The sequence below is a fragment of the Limanda limanda genome, chromosome 4 (assembly GCF_963576545.1).
Source record: "Limanda limanda chromosome 4, fLimLim1.1, whole genome shotgun sequence".
Taxonomy (NCBI): Eukaryota; Metazoa; Chordata; class Actinopteri; order Pleuronectiformes; family Pleuronectidae; genus Limanda; species Limanda limanda.
Window position 1 is genome coordinate 14,325,417 of NC_083639.1, and position 17,821 is coordinate 14,343,237.

Consider the following 17,821-nt stretch of genomic DNA (forward strand, 5'->3'; position numbering starts at 1 on the left):
CCTGGTCAGAAAAACAAGTCTGCTTTCCTGTTGGAAATGTTTCAGTATAGTGGTCAAAGCTGGCTAAATAAAGAATGTTTTTCTTTTTCCTCAGACACCACTCACAAACAAGAACAAGAATGACTGTATTTGAACAGGATACAAGTATTTGGATCATATCCACAGAATGAATGAATCAGTGCAGTTGCACAGTGGTGAGAGTGACTGTGAGATGAGGAAACTTTGTAGAAATATCTAGGTGAGTGTTAACCTCAGGATGACCTGCAGGATGGAAAAGCCTGCATTCATTACAAATGAGTTTCTGTCCCTGCACTGATCCTGATGATAAACACGCAAATTCCCTATACTTACGTAAATTGTTCCCTATTTTAGATGAATGGTCTGTATTTATATTGAGCTTTTCTAGTTTTCATGACTAGTTACAGTACAGTTTTTGCCATGCACCCATTCATTTCATATGCAGCACTTTCTCAAGCACACATCTAGATCGCTTTATGAGACGCTAAGCTAACCATCTTCTGACTGTAACTTCCTAACAGATGCAAGAGTGATATCAATGTCCTCATCTAGCTCTCTGCAAGAAAGCCAAGAAGCATATTTCCCCCCGAAAAGATGTTCTTTCCATTGATTTCATGGTACATTTTTGGGAGTCCTCTTATTGGAAAGTCTAGATCTCCAAAGTGATATAATTAAAACTTGCAGCTTTTACTTGTAAAACAGCTTATCGCCTTCTTTGCTCTCTAGTAATAATTTCCCAGCATTGCCTTGAGAAAAAAAGAGTTTGGGACTGGGCAAACAGGATTTTGCTGAGTTTATGTCTGGCGGTTTGGGTTAAGAGGGGAAACGCCTGCTGGACAGATCACAGCTGTGGGTGTCTGTCTCTTCGGCCTCACACGTTCACATGGCCAGTTTCCGCTGTCTGAGCCAAATGCAACAACCGGTCAGACCCTTCTCAGTTCCCCCAGTTTCATACTCACCTCTTACCCTCCCTGTCCTGTCTGGTGTGTTAACCTTCACACCTGCCCTTACCTGGAAGATAACAGAACTTTATTGTCACTGCACCAGTACAATACAATGAAACTCTGTTGGAAGTCGACTAGTTGATGCCCATTTGGGTAGAATAAAAGAATAGACTTGAAATAAAAACTAAAGACACTAGAGATATGAATAAGTAAAAAATTAGAAAATACTATATACACAGTACGTACATACTTGTACTGTAGTTTTTCTATATGATTTCATGTTCTGTGTCAGTTATACTTTAGTTTATCAATTTATGAGTATGATTTTCATTTGTCTTCTTTGTATCTTTTTTTTAAATTATTTTCATGTTTGTCAAACTAAAAGTAATAAACTGCAATTTGCTTTTATATTGAAAAAAAGTTAATCCATAAAAGTTTCAGTTTATTTCGTTCATTTCAGTGTAATCATAATAATAATTAAGTCTTTTCAGCCCCTTTCATATAACATAATATAATATATATGCTCATTCCTTTTTTAATTTTCAATCTTAATATTACTCAATACGTTCATACTGTTTCATTACTTTTTCTTTACAAAATTGTCTTCAATTTATCAACAATTTGAGCAACATTTTTAATCATTGTCCAGAGAATTCCACAGTTTCATTCATCAAACAGAAATACACGTCTGTTTTACTGTAGTTTCCGCATATGGTCTTCTTAAACTTCCCTCTATGATCCTCATCATTTGATATTAATGTAAACATCTTCTGAGGGTTTTCAGCTACTGGCTTTACATATAGCCAATAATACTGTCAGGGAAAATAGATCTTTTAGTTTCAAAACATGTGACTTGATAAACAGTCTGTAAGTATTAGGTTTTAAACTGAGAATACCAGATCCCCTGATCATGATCACATCTCCTCACCTTCATTTACTGCAGGGCACTAATGGAAAACACTATGTCATGCTATTCGACCAGCAGGAATCTCCTCATGAATAAGTGGTTTCACCCGCTCTAACCGCTGCGGTCAGTGGGAGTACTTGGGTCACAGTAGAAACAGTTTGACTCAGTCATAGCTCCTCCTGCCGTCGAAAGTGTTCAGAGACCCTGAAGTCTTGAACATTCTTTCAGGATGATGCCATCACAGGAAACCAGCCTCTGGGCAAGCCTTTAGTATTTGCCTGGAGACGTGCCTGAATGTTTTTTTTCTTGCAGAGTTAAAGTACCTCCTGTTACAAAATTACAGAGATCAGTGTTGGCACACCACAAAGTAGCTCAGAGTTTGGGCTCTTTTTGGCGCCCACAGTGTAACCTCACACGCAGTCAGGAACCAACTGCAGCTCTGGGCTCAATGAGGGAAATCAACAATGGCTCTCTTATTAGGTAGCTGGTTCCTTGTAAAGCCCTGGAGGTCAAAGGTTACCATTCCTTCCTGATTTAGGGGTCTTCAGGACACATGATGCTAACTATGTTTGATGACTCTCCGCCTGACCAAATGGCTTTATAGCCCTTTAGTAGCCTGTGGACCACCCGCATACACACTCCCCAACCTGAACCCTATCGGCCACTCAGCTCAACAAGGCTTCTTTCTTCAACCTCTCTTCATTTGACATGAGACTTAATTGGATTCTGATTTTATTCATTAACCTCCCCTGAAAGATGAGAACTTAGGGAAAGATGAGAATTCACTGATCTGTTTCTAATTCTTGGTTATCTGTTGCATCAGTAAAAATAATGGCAATATACATTTCAACTCACATCTGAATATCCAGCAACAAGTATGAAACAGTGATGAATTACCACTTATTTCTTTTAACTTTTTAGGACGCAGGTAACCAAAACACTACTAGCTGGGTTTGACAGGTTTCTGTTATAAAGTAAACGGTCAACAAACTCCCTACTGACTCTTAAATGTCTTCTCCAAATCCTTCTGCAAAGATGGAGAAAAGGACGGAGAAAGAAATTCCAGACATTCATCTGCCCTGCTCGGGCCTCTCACCAACACGTAACAAGTTGAAACACAGATCTTATCATTCGATTTTTCAGCTTGACTTTGTGTATTTTGTAACACATGTGCAAAATGTTCCCGTTCCTAATAGTTTGGAGTGGAATTTATTTTCTTTTTTTATCTGTAACACTCCTGTATTTGACCAGAAAGCCATCTACCTTTATTATTCATATGGGCTGTATAGTACTCACAATATATTAAGTAGAAGATGTACATGTCCAGAGTAGTCATGGTGGTCTTTTAGAAAAATGTAACTGATGGATTTGAGTGAGTTAGTTAACTCAAACATCAAGTTATATTTCAATGTGTTGAATGTAATGTTGCACTGAAGCTTCTTGGAAACACGTTAGGGGGAATCACAGAAAACTCTTCGACTGGAACATGATATGCATGGGAGCACAGATATTTCTGCAGCTGGGAATATAAAGAATTTCCTTTGGCTCCACTTGTTCTATTTGACATGTTTAGCATGAAAACAAATTCATCACTGGTGACATTACTGATGTAATGAAGGATGGTTCAAAATAAAATAATATGTTTTTTCTTGTTACAATCAATAGTCTGATATGATCCACCAGCAATCTACCTACAATGATTTCAGAACACCATGAATCACTAAAACTCTGACCCAGTGTCAAAGGCACCGATAAATTACTTATGTAACATATTTTTCATCTGTAACTATTCATTTGCTTTTTTATATTGTCTTTAAATGCAATTATACCCTATTAATGTAAATGTTTGCAATTATTTTATGCCTCTGAAAGGCCCCTTTGAATTGCTTTGTGTCTCAAAGCACTCTAACATTCACATGTTTGCTTTCACTGAAAATGGTAACATGCTGATGCTAAGCAGGTGTATTGTTTACTATGTCTATCATAAAGTCTCCCTGACGATCATGAAAGCCTACTTAAGATTAAGTTTCACTACATCTATTGAGTGACGCACACAGTCGAATGCTCTATGTTTAGCACATTTGTCTCCATCCAGATGGACTAAAATCTACTTTCAGAGGCCAATTATGTTCATATTATCTATAAAATCGGAGGCAGTGAGGCAGTGATGGAACATTTCCTCTGCTCCGTGTTGCAGGGTTTGACGGTGCAAGTGGAGGACGTGAGGATCCGGGCCACGTATTCCCAAAGGAAGAAGGTTCCCATCACCGAGGGCTTTTTGGAGGTGAAAGACGGCGGCAAGTGGAGACAGATCTGTAATGAAGAGTGGACGGAGATGAACAGCAGGGTCATGTGTGGCATGTATGGCTTCCCCGGGGAGAAACGCTTCAATAGCCGGCCCTACAAGTGAGTAATGGTGCATGGGCGAGCAGCAGGGTTTAAGTAAGGCCGTTGGATATAATGAGTCTTCACATGAGTGAAACACACACATAAAAATTTGTTTTATTTGCAGTTTAGGTAATGGGAATATAGTAGTGTTATACAATGAATCCTTTTTAAATTCACAGTTGCGTAAAAAGCATGTTAACGTCTGAGGTTCGCCGCACATTCCTTTTTGATACAAACAACTCTATATGTTAAAAATACAGCATTTCCTGTAGGTGCTTTTTAGGTCTAAGTCTTTTTAGGAGTGTTGCAACACACCGGACTGATGTTAGCAACTGTTGCATAACCAGGCTGTTTACAGTGGTCATCAGTCATCCCTTCATCCACTTTCCACACGGAGATGAAACAGACTTGGGCCTGGACATTCTTGACAGGAAGCCAAACACAGCCTCAGGAAGTCTTAGAGGAAGAAGGCTGGGCTTTGCTGGGACTCGACTTAACGCAGTACGCTGGGAAACAGTGGCTCTTTTTTGGCTACGTCTAATAAGTCTGAGGATCTGTGCAGCTCATCAGGATCGCTGGAAGCTACATCAATCACAGATTTTAATTTTAGAAATCTGAATAAGAGTCAGAAATACTTACATGATGCCTGAGGGTAAATTGGATCACATTGCAGTTGCTCCATTCTAAGAATAGAAGAAATATGTGACAGCATAGAGACTGATAAGTAAAATAGTAATTATAGGATAAAAAGTATTCTATAACGCAATTGGTAGGTTATGCTTTATTTTAGTTTTGACTGGCCTCATAGCATACTACAAATTTGTTTTATTTTTAAAGCTTTTGCCAAGTTTAAAGAGCTCGCCAACCATCCTACACCAAACGATATCACAACACTTTATTAATATTATATAATAGGCAATAGCTCCATTTATCAATCATTTAGGCCAAAGCTGGAAATACATGCAATGTGATTTGGAGAGAAAATATGGCTTTCAGGTTAGATCTGCTTCGAAACACTTTTGGGACTCATCTACCTGCTTTCTTGTTCTGCTCTTTTATTTGCTGTGACTCAACTAGATATACACACACACACACACACACATGCACTTACAGGAATTTAAAGAATGTGTAAATTAAGTTGGATCAGGGACCGTATCAGTCGCGGTATAAAGGTGCTCAGATTCAGTGTCACAGGAGCTTTCTTTCTGGAACACTTCCAACAACTTGTTCATTTTTTTCTTTAGAAAACCAGTAAAGCTCAGATGTTATTCTTCCTGACGCTGTTGAGATGTGTGCACACTGTCTGGTATAACTCTGGCAGACATACACCAGTGAAATATGTACACCCACGTAGAGTCTAGCCTTCTGCCACAACAGACAGCGACTGGTGGTCAAGGCATATGAACGAAACCTTTTGGCTGTTATTTGGTTGATATTTGTTTTGGTTCACTTGCTGCCTTAGTGTTGGCTAGTTCAGTATTGTCATTTTGCTTTACGCAACTATGGCCTTAAAATGTCAGATGAAGTCTATGGTGTTCAGATGTTTTGGTTTCTTTTCTCCACTGTGAATTTCCTGCTGACACCAGGGCAGCCATTGTAGCTGCATTAGGAGAAATTGTCTCACGTTTTGTGCCATCTAATCAGCTCCTCTGCTTAGCAGCCAATGAAACTACTTTGAACACATATAGGCCCATAACGATTGGCCGCTGACGGGTCTGAGCACCTACATCATCTAACTGTTACTCTGTAAGTGAGGACCTGTCAGAGAGCCATCATTCTTAAGTGTCACAGTCAATATGTAGCTCAGCACAAAGCCAGCCACTTCTTACAGCACTTAGTGTCTCGTCACTTTTATCTGCTTACATTTGAACCAAAGTTCAAAACAAAACAGATACTTACACCATATGAGAAAATAATCATATGAGCACATCTGGTTACTGTGTGAAGGAGAACAATGTGGTTCTTTCTTGGCTCCCTCAGGCTGATATATAAATCCTCGAATCAAATATTTCTGAGAAGTAAACGTGGCGACCTGCCCTTTAGAATACATTAATAGATGGTTTGATCTAAAGGGAATTTCACACTGGCCGTACATTTTTGTTTTCATATCCAAATCAGTTTTTTTATGCACCGAAAACTAGTCCAACCACTGTCAAATCAAAACCAGTCAGACATCAGAAAGACATAAATTTACACAATGAGTCAATGTGATTGTCATGTCTCTATTTTGGCCAAATGAAGGCAAAGAAGGTGACTTGGATTAAAATTGATTTTATAGCTCTGGCGACATGACCTCATCTGTTTTGATGCAAATCATATGCTTCCTATCAGAAATGAACACTGGATATGTGGTTTCAAAGTGTGTGATGCTGCTGTGGCCTCACACGGTTCACAATTTTACAGATTTTTACTGATTCGGTCTTTCCTTTGTCTGGAACATCAAAAAACTGTTCTATTCAACAAACGTGCAAAACGAAACTAATACCTCTCTATCAAATAAGGCATTTCTTCATATTTCACGGATCTTAATCGGTCCTTGTATTCAAAGGGACTTGAAGCTTCACTGTGTTAACAGCATCTGGATAAGGCTGTAGAAGTGAAAGGCTGTAAATGTCACTCATGCTGCTTTCATTACACGGCCAGCCTCTTCCAAGTCTCAGGCCTCTTCAAGATCCACTGGTATTGCTTTCTTCAGTGACTTGAAGACTTTCTGGGGTCGTGAGAATGGAAAGGTATTCACACAATAATACCTCCATTGTGCTTCAGTATAAGATGGGCTTTGTTCAACCCTGCACGCAAATAAATCTTATTAAACAGCTGCTTAATATTTTAGTGAAGAGAAAGAACAATAAAACATTTTATGTGCTTTTGTACATGTCAGAGGAAATTTGTTAAGGTTTAAGGGAGCAAACAGAAGCTGAGACATGTGTAGAGTTGACACGAAGTAATTTAATGTAAAGATCAAGGGTTCAGGTATAAAATGATATTGCTTGGGTGCTGACGAATATCAAAGGTGATCTATCAAACCAGGGGTTGAAGGAGCTCCAAAGTGGAAAACTTGACGAGGAGATAACATAAAATAACAGAGACTAAATACTGACTGTGATGGATTGTGTTTCTGAAGTGAGATTCACGTCTGCAGGTTTTGGCATGAACTCATACCTATGAGAGGTTGAAAAACAAATGTCATTCTTCATGTGTTAATCTTAAAATCTATGACATCCTTTCTAAAATGGATGGCATACACACGTAACCATAAATAATGTACAGTATAAACCATGTGTTGCAGTAACTGACTCTATGTTATCTCGCTGTCATGTTACGCCTCCTCAGATTATTGGCCAAGCGTCGTAAGAAGAACTACTGGGGTTTTGCTGTCAACTGCACAGGCAACGAGGCCAACTTGTCCGACTGTAAACTGGGCCGGGAGATCGAGCTCAAGGGCAACAGCTCCTGTGGACAGGGCATGCCTGTCGTGATCAGCTGTATCCCGGGCCGTGCCTTCGCTTCCAGCATCAGCATCGGCTTCAGCAAGGCCTACAGGGTGGAGGTAGGCCAGAGAACCACTGTCAACTGAGAAATATTAACAAACTCTCTGACACCTAACAAGTCAGTTCATGATCCCATATGGCTGCAATTAAACTCTGCAAATGTGATCTAACTGGACGTATTGCAGATACTTGCATTTGTTCCTAATTAGACTCTTTACAAACATCCGATTAAAAATCTGTTGGATCTGCAATTTCATTGCGGCGCTAGATGATTACATCACATAACAGGAAGTACAAAATCCTGTACATGTAAATACAGAGTTCAATAATAACAATATACACGTGTCACGGTGTCCAACTATTCATTACAACAATTCATTCTTATAAATCAAGTGTCAGCGGTGTCCAACATCTGGAAACATTTGAATGGATGCACATCTGTCAAACATACAGTGAAATAATCAGTACTCCCTTACTGTGTTTATTGTTTATTGCTGAGTTATTACCATGGCATCTGTATGCTGCAAAACAAGGAACAATGGTGAATTGGTGATATAGACATAGAGTATATAATATATCCTCTAATGTTACTAAAGTGAATAAATCACTTTAATTCTAACTTTGATTTTAAAGGTCTTTATTACCTGTTACTTGCGTTGACATGTGTGCGTCACTCAGAAAGACTGCCTTCTCTGAACAAGAACTTCTAGTAAAATCGCAGTAAAATTTTAAATAAGGAATCTTTAACAAAATTATAATCTTCATGATTTTCACTAATATTTGTTTTTGGTGGACGGTTTCCATAGCAACCCCTGGTGCGTCTAAGAGGCGGAGCCATGATAGGCGAGGGCCGAGTGGAGGTGTTGAAGAACGGCGAGTGGGGAACAGTATGCGACGACAACTGGAACATTCGAGCTGCCACCGTGGTCTGTCGAGAGCTTGGGTTCGGTAGTGCCAAAGAGGCCCTGACCGGCGGCCGACAAGGACAAGGTACCATCTACAGATTAATCACCCTATAAAAGTTCACGTACCATAGAAGTATCACACTACAGTACTATAATAGTACTACTGCATTGGGTGGCACACTGAATGAATGAGTTGGAATGAAATAATAATAATTAAACTTTGTTTAAATGGTGTAACAAATCATTATTTAAATGCATTTTTTTTAAATTTGTAATAGAATAATTATATTTTTAAAAGGTTTTACATATCACTTATATTTAAAGAGTAACTTAACATCCATTTTTAGCTTGAACGCACTTCCTTCCCAAATTCAGTGCATTCATCTTAAAAAAGTGGTTTTAATGTGAAGGTACTTGTTATGTAATCAAAGAAAATATTCGGGCTATAAATTGGTTGGACCAAAACTCCAATGCAGAAATGTCAAAGATGAAGTTTGAGGTCATTTGGAAACACTTTCCCTTTTACTTACAGTAGTTTTCAGAACAAAGATGTTTTCAGGTTTATATTTAAAAAAAAAAACATAAAATCAAAGGCATTGTTGTTGTTTGTCTTTAAACAGAGCTCCAAAGAACATTAAGTGTCAACAAAGTTATCTCAGACTACAGTTCATTTAATCGCAGCAGTGGTGACACAATCCCGACTCCAGACACTAAGACATGTTCACACCCGTACGGGTAGAGTGAAGCACAATATTCGCTTTCATTACATTCCACATTTACAGCACTATCACACAACAACAATCTAAAAACTAGGTCAAGTAAAACCGCAGTTCCAGCTGGGACAATGAAAGGTGTGGGCTGAAACCAGAGATCTCCACCTCCCCCTTACGACCTCTGCCAAGGAGGCAATGATTCCATCAGCATTTGTTTGTTAGTAATCAGGATTACAGTAAAACTACTGAACCAATGGGCTAGGGCATGACCCAAGAAAGAATCCATTACATTTTGGAGAAGATCTGAATGGATTCAGGACATTTTTTGTCTCTGTCTTTAGCATGGCGAGATAGGGCGTTAGCCTTGGCGGGTATGAGGTATGAATGCTCCGAGCACTTTTCTAGTTTGCCCTCTGTGTCCCCACCTGTCTCAGTTTAATCAGTCTAGACCTCGAGTCAGCACATAAATATATATATATATGGAGCAGCACATTAATGTTCACACCTTGATTTACCAACCTGATTGTGCGAAATGCAATCTACCTCAGAATTATAAGAAGCATATGTTAGTCGGAAGATATTGGCCGTCTCCTTTGCTTTGATCTCACATCAAAAAACACAGGAGCGCCCTTAGTGCTCCAGCAAAGAAAACCAGCCTTATGGGTTTCAGAGGAGGAATTCGTGGTTGGAGAGTCCACAAGGTTATTTGAGGGATTTCTTTTCATGAGCTGACCACTGGATCCTGGAAATAGACGGGAAAAAAAGACTGGAAATAGATGATTGTGTTTGTTTTCAGAAGTCGGTGGAGTGGACGAAACTAAAATGTCAATAAAAATTAAATGAAATGGTAAAAGAAAGAGATCCAAGATTTTTATGGGAGTAGAATTTTATATACGTGTAATTACTTTTTCCTATTTATTATACAAAATTACCCAAATGTGCATTTTATGAATGTAATTTTATAACTTTTTTCTCACTCTTTTTTTGATGGACCTATATAAATTGTCTTTCATGCAATTGAAAAATACCATGTTTAATCATTTAATCTATTAAATCTGTCGTCATAGAAATTGACTGCCTGTTTTCCACAGCACTGTGTTCTTCCTGTCATGAAGTTATTTTTCTCTGATGGCTGCCAGTCCGTCTCAGTCTGCACTTTCAGAGCTCACATCACTAGAGACATTCCTGCTCAGGCACATGGGAAGAAAACTTGCTTTGACGGAGCATGTTATCGTGGAAACTCTGCTACACTCAGAGGACTTTTTTTTTTTTTAACAGGCCTCAAGTGTCTAATTTTCATTTGACATAGCTGACAGCTTGTTTCCTTTGCTGTTTGATTCTAGGAAACAACATCTGTCTTTACACGCAGTTATTTTAACTAAACAGTCAGGCAGGCGAGGTTGCTGGAGCTTCACTCGGGAAGAGTGAACTGCTTGTGTTTATATGAAGTTACTGTGAAATACAAATATCAAAAGTTGCTCTCTCCAGTAATGAAAATAGATGACACTTCTTCTAAAGTCGTTTTCTGTTTAGTTATGGTCTTGGTGAATAAGCCAACCTGTTTTTTCATGGTAAGTGTAGTCACAAGTTCAGCAGACTGAAAATATTCATCGTCTCTGTTGGGTTTGTTTCCTTGTAGGGATCGGGCCGGTACACATGAATGAGGTGGAATGCTCTGGGTTTGAAAAGTCACTGACTGAGTGCCACTTTAACCGTGAGTCTTTGGGCTGCAGCCACGAGGAAGACGCAGCCGTCAAGTGTAACGTCCCTGCCATGGGTTTCAAGAACAGAGTGAGTAACTCAATCTATCATGTATATCAAAAACAGCTTTTGATTGTGTTGCACTGCAAGACACATCTGTCTATCTCTGTCCTCAGCTTCGGATAAACGGGGGCCGTAACCCCTATGAGGGTCGGGTGGAGGTCCTGGCAGAGAAGAATGGCTCGCTGGTGTGGGGCACAGTGTGCAGTGACAGCTGGGGCACCATGGAGGCCATGGTGGTCTGCAGGCAGCTGGGCTTGGGCTTTGCCAGCCACGCTTTCCAGGTAAGATCTCTGGAGCAAATGTTTGTTATAATATGATAGATATATGTTGTTTTCATTTAGAAAATTGACCCTTAAAGGGACTCTCACCTTTGTTGCATTTGAGAATTACAGCACATTCAAATCATCCCGCCTTCCTCCAATGCCCCACCCCCTCGTTCCCATCCGCAGTGTTTTATTTAAGAAACTTATTTACACAAGCAGACTTACAACCATCCCGGTGTTTTTATTTTTTTGAAGAAACTTTATTTACAAGCAGACTTACAACCTACTGCCTCCGCGCACGCACGTGAGTTTTTGTTTACCAAAGCAATGATTTCGGATTCAGAAGCACCGGTAAGTTGTATACATTGCCTTGATGACGCGGGCCCGAATGCGCCACAAGAAGCAGACGGAAAACCTGCATGTCCATGCAGCAAACAGACAGGTCTGTCGGCCAATAAGGTCCTTCGGTCCGAAGAATTTTATTGGTTGAAGTTTTCACTAAATATTATGAGAGTGAAATAATTGTTTGTTTTTACTCCTGGTGGGTCTGTCTTGCATTTTAGAGTGTCATTACCTTATTAATACCAATTTAACCTTATCCAAAAAAAGTGTAAAAATGCAACAAAGGTGAGAGTCCCTTTAAAGTCCTTTCTTGTGAATATCAAGTTTTTAAACAGGTTAAAATGTCTCGCTTGTCTGATAAAATGGATTGAAACAGCCAGGGTTTGTCATGTCCCAAACCCAAGTAACCAATCCTGTCATCTTGTGGTTAAGGGTCAGTAGATGGAAAACGCTCCTCAACTGCAGGTGAGCTGTGAAGGTGGGAAGACAGGATGAGGGACATGGCAGCGTTATCTTATTAATAGATTTTTTTGCATAATAGATCAATGTCACGAAATGAGGAAGACAGGTGTAGAGTCACACTTAAGGCAGGAGGAGAATTATTTTAATGACAAACATTTTGAATGTCCTTTGATGAACAAAGAAGAGTTTTGTGTGTGCGTGTGTGTGTGTTGTGTGTGTGTGTGTGTGTGTGTGTGTTGGTGTTTGATTGGCCACTGGGACTAACATGCCATTGAGAAACTCCAGCTGATTTACAACAGCAGGACAGGATCCAAGATAAATAGTGGAGTTTTTCTATTTTTTAAGTTAGCTTGTAGTGATAAACATTGTAAACTGATGATGATCATTATTCATACTTAACAAAACAATCCATTTAATAGCAGCAATAGCATGTCAGCATTGAGAATTTCCACTGTGGGTCCTGAACTTGTTTGGCGTAGTGTTTCGTTGACTGTCACACACAATGTTGAGTTGTTGTAAAGTATTAGTAAACTGACCTTATCGCTTTTTTCCGCTTGTAGCTAAAGAAATTAGTCTGTGTAATTAGTTTTAAAAGCACTATAAAACTTCAGAAGACATTATGAATATTACTTAATGTTTAATATGAGTGAGAGTATATGAGTCTGACAGCACTACACATTTCACTCGGACCAGCTCTAGATTTATTGAACCCAGAGGGCAAAACAAAGATGCACTTGCTTAGTAACATTGAAAACACGCTGTCAGCACGGAAAGCAGGTCAGGCATGTTAAACACATGACAGCTGCTCAGCAGGAGCGATGGGAAAAGCCTTGGCTTCTTGTTTGAAGTTTTGTGGACCCTCCAACAGTAAAGTCTGTGGCATGACTTTGCTGCGTCACACTCCTGCCATGTTTAGGTTTCCCTCTTAGTTTTTAAAGGAGACCCCAGGGCTCCCTTTTTATCATAAGGCTAGTAAAGGTAAAGACCCCCGTCAGATCTTTATATATTTTTTCCCATTTTAAACCAGTGTGGCATTTAGGGATTCAGATTTTATAAGCCTGGAAAAAAGTATGTGTGAATCCTGGGGACGTGCGCTAATAACAGCAGAGGGTTTTATAATGTAACGTGGACCGACTCTGGAGGAGTGTGTTTATCTCACTAAGCGGTGTTTGGGACTATTACGTGGGATGCACTTCTAATGGTAAACATGTCATCATGTGTTTGTGCTCAGTGCCGGAGCATGCATCCCCCAGTCAAGTGTTACCAGCACTGATCCAGGATCGTTGTGTTGTGATTAAAAGTAGTTATTTCACTTGATTAAAGAGTAATTCTGTGTCAAGTCAGGCAAAAGGTGTCATAATTACAAGTCTCTCTGTCACTACATACACTAAGCTGCCATTACATAAGAGTCCTCATGTTAACGGCAGGTTGAGGAGTGATAAATGTCTCCTCTTTGTTATCACAGCGGAGCAGGGAACCCGTCTCCTAGGAAACTCTTTCCTGTCTGACTTTTAAATGCTTCTGCAGGCAAATCCCACCACCAGATGGAACAAATGACACAGAGCTCAAACTATACTGCTGCACGTCTGTCTGTCTCCTCAACCACCCGCGAGCACCCCCACATCCATATCCCTCAGTTTCTCTCTCATGACTCCTCTTCCTCTGTAGATTATGGAAAGAATGATTTTCTCTCATGGTTTCCCTGTGGTTTGCAAAACGCTGTAAAGAGGCTGAGTCAGGAGTGTGAGGATGACAGAGCGCCCCATGCTGTGTGTGTGTGTGTGTGTGATATACCCTCTGATTAGATCCGCCTTGTGGGACAAATGGGATGACGACGTGTCCGCAAATGAAATACTAAAGGAAAATTAAGATCATCATGTTTTGGTTCTAAACCGTCCCACACAGATCTTTGTTTCCAAAACTCTTTAAGCAGCACGATTTTTATTCTGCTTATTTCCAGCTGAGCTGAGCATGAAATAATGTAACTAGGATTTAACTGAGATAAAAAGTCGTTTGACGTGATGGAAAATTTCCTTTTTCCCCCAGAAGTTAGATGATATCACTATCACATCTGTACACTTAATTTAAAGCTACAGCCAGCAGCCAGCTTAGCATAAAGACTAGAAACAGGGGGAAACAGCTAGCATCACTCTGTCTGAAGGTAACAAAATACCTCTGATGTAATTGGTTACTACAGGAGAGGCACAAAGCCAAGTAACACCTCAGCTTTTGTTGAATTCAAGCAATTGCAACAAATAAATAATTTTAACATTATAATAATGGAGCTTAAGATGTGTTTAGGAGGTGGATTTTGTTAATTTTGGACAGAGACCGTTTCTACTGTTTGTGTTGAGCTAAAATAACCAGCGGCTGGCTTCAGCTTTATACCATAGCTTATTCTTTTAAGTCACAATAATTAGTAAGTCTTCTGAATTTCTTCTCCTTCAGCTTCTCAACTTCTCTCATCTCTGTGCTTCTTATTACTCAGGAAACATGGTACTGGCAAGGAGACTCCTCAGCTGATGCCGTGATGATGAGCGGAGTGAGATGTTCAGGTACCGAGTTGACTCTGGACCAGTGTCTGCACCATGGGAAACACGTCCTCTGTCCCAAAGGAGGCGGACGCTTCGCTGCTGGGGTCTCATGTACTCAGTGTAAGAAACAGTAGAACACCAATATTTAACACATTTAGAATATTGCACCGTTTAAGAGAGGTGCACTTTATGGGGGAATATCTGAAATGTGTGGAGTAACGTGTATTGTCACAGTCGGATATAAATGTTTTTTGTATCTCTCTCCCTCCAGCGGCTCCAGACCTGGTCCTCAATGCTCAGGTTGTAGAGCAGACCACCTACCTGGAGGACAGGCCCATGTACGCACTGCAGTGTGCCCAGGAGGAGAACTGTCTTTCCACCAGCGCAGACAAAGCCGACTCCACCTCCTACCGCCGCCTTCTCCGCTTCTCCTCCCAGATCCACAACAACGGCCTGTCTGACTTCAGGCCGCGGGCAGCACACCATTCCTGGATTTGGCATGAATGTCACAGGTTAGAGCCGCACACTTAAAAGTTCACTGCTGCACTTCACACGTAATTTCACACAAAATAATGCAAATGCAGTTTCATTATGTGAAAAACATTGATATAAAAATCTTCACTGCAGATAAACCAGGTAGGATGAACACAAGGTTTTCTACTTTCACTCTGCACCATATACTGTTTATAAAAAGCTCTGCACACAACGTCCAGCACAGAAACAATAAAAAAGTGACAGTATATTGTAGAACTGTGAGGAGGACTCAACAAAGACAATGAATAATCCTGCAGTAGCTCCGGAGCGTTAACACAGGACAAGACGAGACCCCCATGTGCTCCTGCTGATTAGAGTGGAACATGTGTAAGCATATGTAACTGTCAGGTTAGTAGTTATGTACAGAGGATGTTTAAAAATGTATCTTTCCTTTGCCTTTGTCCTTCCTAGACATTACCATAGTATGGAAGTTTTCACCCACTATGACCTGATGAGTTTGAATGGCACTAAAGTGGCGGAGGGACACAAAGCCAGCTTCTGTCTGGAGGACACGTATTGTGACGAAGGTAAATACAGACACCTTCCTTTCCTTTGTTCTACATTACATAGCTGTTGCTTTGTGTTGACGGACTTTTGGTTGATTGGGATTTTCTTCCCGAATATTAAAGTAGTAGTAAAAGCCCAAATTCGAATATTGAATAGGAATGATTTTACAAATAATGAACACTGTTGAATGAAGCATTTGATTAAAACTTCCTGAACAGGTCTAAATACAAACATTTACACTCACAGGTATCCAGAAAAGGTACGAATGTGCAAACTTTGGAGCACAAGGAATAACAGTTGGATGCTGGGATACATACAGACATGACATCGACTGTCAGTGGGTTGACATCACAGACGTGAAGCCCGGCGACTACATCTTCCAGGTTCGTCTGTTAGCATCTGCTGCTGGAAAGATCCTCTCATCCTCAGCCAGCATGGTCTCATAGACCAAACAAACACTTACCATGTCTCTGCATCTGCTTTTGTTTGGCATTCAGGCAATGAAACTCAAACAAGTTCACTTTTTTGTTTTGGGACATTGACTTAGCGAGATCCTCCTGACACCCTCTTAGTCTTAACTTGTATTGTTTGGTCATCAATAACACTTAATAATAATAAGGCAATAAGGTCCTCGCACCATCAGTGCTTGGGCTCTAATTCCTTTTTAAAAGTGTATAAATCTGTAATGGCGAAACATCTTGCTGTCATGTTTAACATGACCTGTTTTCTCCTCTGCCAGGTTGTGATAAACCCCAACTATGAGGTCGCAGAATCAGATTACAGCAACAACATAATGAAGTGCCGCTCTCGGTACGACGGACAAAGGATATGGATGTACAACTGTCGTATAGGTGAGAACTTTGATCTTAAAAGAATCACTATCTCCTCTGTGTTAAAATGATATTAACTCCAACCGTTAAACATCAGGACTGACTGCTCATCAATAAGGCCCGGGACCACATTGCAGTATAACAGTACACAATTATACTGCGCTAACTGGAAGTTGTACACAACATTCATATTGCACTTATCGTTTTTCTATTATTTAAAATATTTTGATAGTGTTCCTCACTTTTTATAACACACAACATACCTTACTTAACAGAACCTACTTGACTTCACAGGATTTGAAACTAGATATTACATGTGATGAGGTTTCTATATAAAATTGGCTTAAAGTCACATGATTCCTCTGGTGTAAATGAATAGATCCTCATATTAAGGATTAAGATAATTGACATACAACAGTGTTTCAGTTTCTCTTTGCACGTAATACCTTATTTATAGCGTTGTCTTCACAAGATGTTGGAATATTTCCTTAGTGATTCAGCTCTAAGTTGACATGACAGCCTAACACCATCTCTGCAGATCAGCTGCACAATACTGCTGCAAATGTGTTGTACTACATCCCAAAGGTTAATCTATTAGATTCAGTGACTCTTCTAGTGAATAGGAAGGCAACTGAAATTACTGTTCATGAAAATAGTTTGAGACGATATTTACTTTGGTTCATGATCCTGCTGGAAGTAGCCATGAGGAGATGCTGTGATCATAAGCAATAATTTAATTAATTCAAACCATGATTGATGGATATTCCCCACTAGCTGCCTTGACTGCAGACCCAAGGCAGGTTGAGTTTATGGATTCATGCTGTGCAAAGCATGAATTCAGACCCTACACTCTGCAGTCTCAGCAGAAATCCCCATTCATCAGACCAGGCTACACTTTTCCATTCTTCAGCTGTTTAGTTTTATGCACTTGGCTGACACGAGTGGAACCTGATGTGGTCTGATTCTATTCACCACAGTTGTAAAGGGTGGTTCTCTTTCTGCCAGCTCGTCTGAGCTCTCTCCATTGAACTTTCTAATCACTGAGATGCTGCTGGTCACACAACTGATGTTAGAACATTCACTGAAGCATCTCACCTGTAACTGCAGGACTATATGCCACTGCTGCCACATGATTGGCTGATTGGAAACAGCATTAATAAGCAGATGTACAGGTGTTCCCAATAAAGTGCTTGGTGAATATGTTTATTTTACAACACTG

General features: G+C 40.0%; 1 protein-coding gene across 1 annotated transcript in view; it reads left to right on the forward strand.

The window, feature by feature from the left end:
• The window catches only part of loxl2a (lysyl oxidase-like 2a), a 30,732-nt gene that overhangs the window by 10,171 nt on the left and 2,740 nt on the right, over positions 1-17,821 (forward strand). The window contains exons 4-13 of the mRNA XM_061069704.1: positions 4,067-4,275; positions 7,591-7,807; positions 8,555-8,738; positions 11,006-11,157; positions 11,244-11,411; positions 14,686-14,851; positions 15,003-15,243; positions 15,677-15,792; positions 16,019-16,155; positions 16,512-16,623. Of these exons, the coding sequence (XP_060925687.1) occupies positions 4,067-4,275; positions 7,591-7,807; positions 8,555-8,738; positions 11,006-11,157; positions 11,244-11,411; positions 14,686-14,851; positions 15,003-15,243; positions 15,677-15,792; positions 16,019-16,155; positions 16,512-16,623 (1,702 nt within the window). The remainder of the gene's footprint in view (positions 1-4,066; positions 4,276-7,590; positions 7,808-8,554; positions 8,739-11,005; positions 11,158-11,243; positions 11,412-14,685; positions 14,852-15,002; positions 15,244-15,676; positions 15,793-16,018; positions 16,156-16,511; positions 16,624-17,821) is intronic.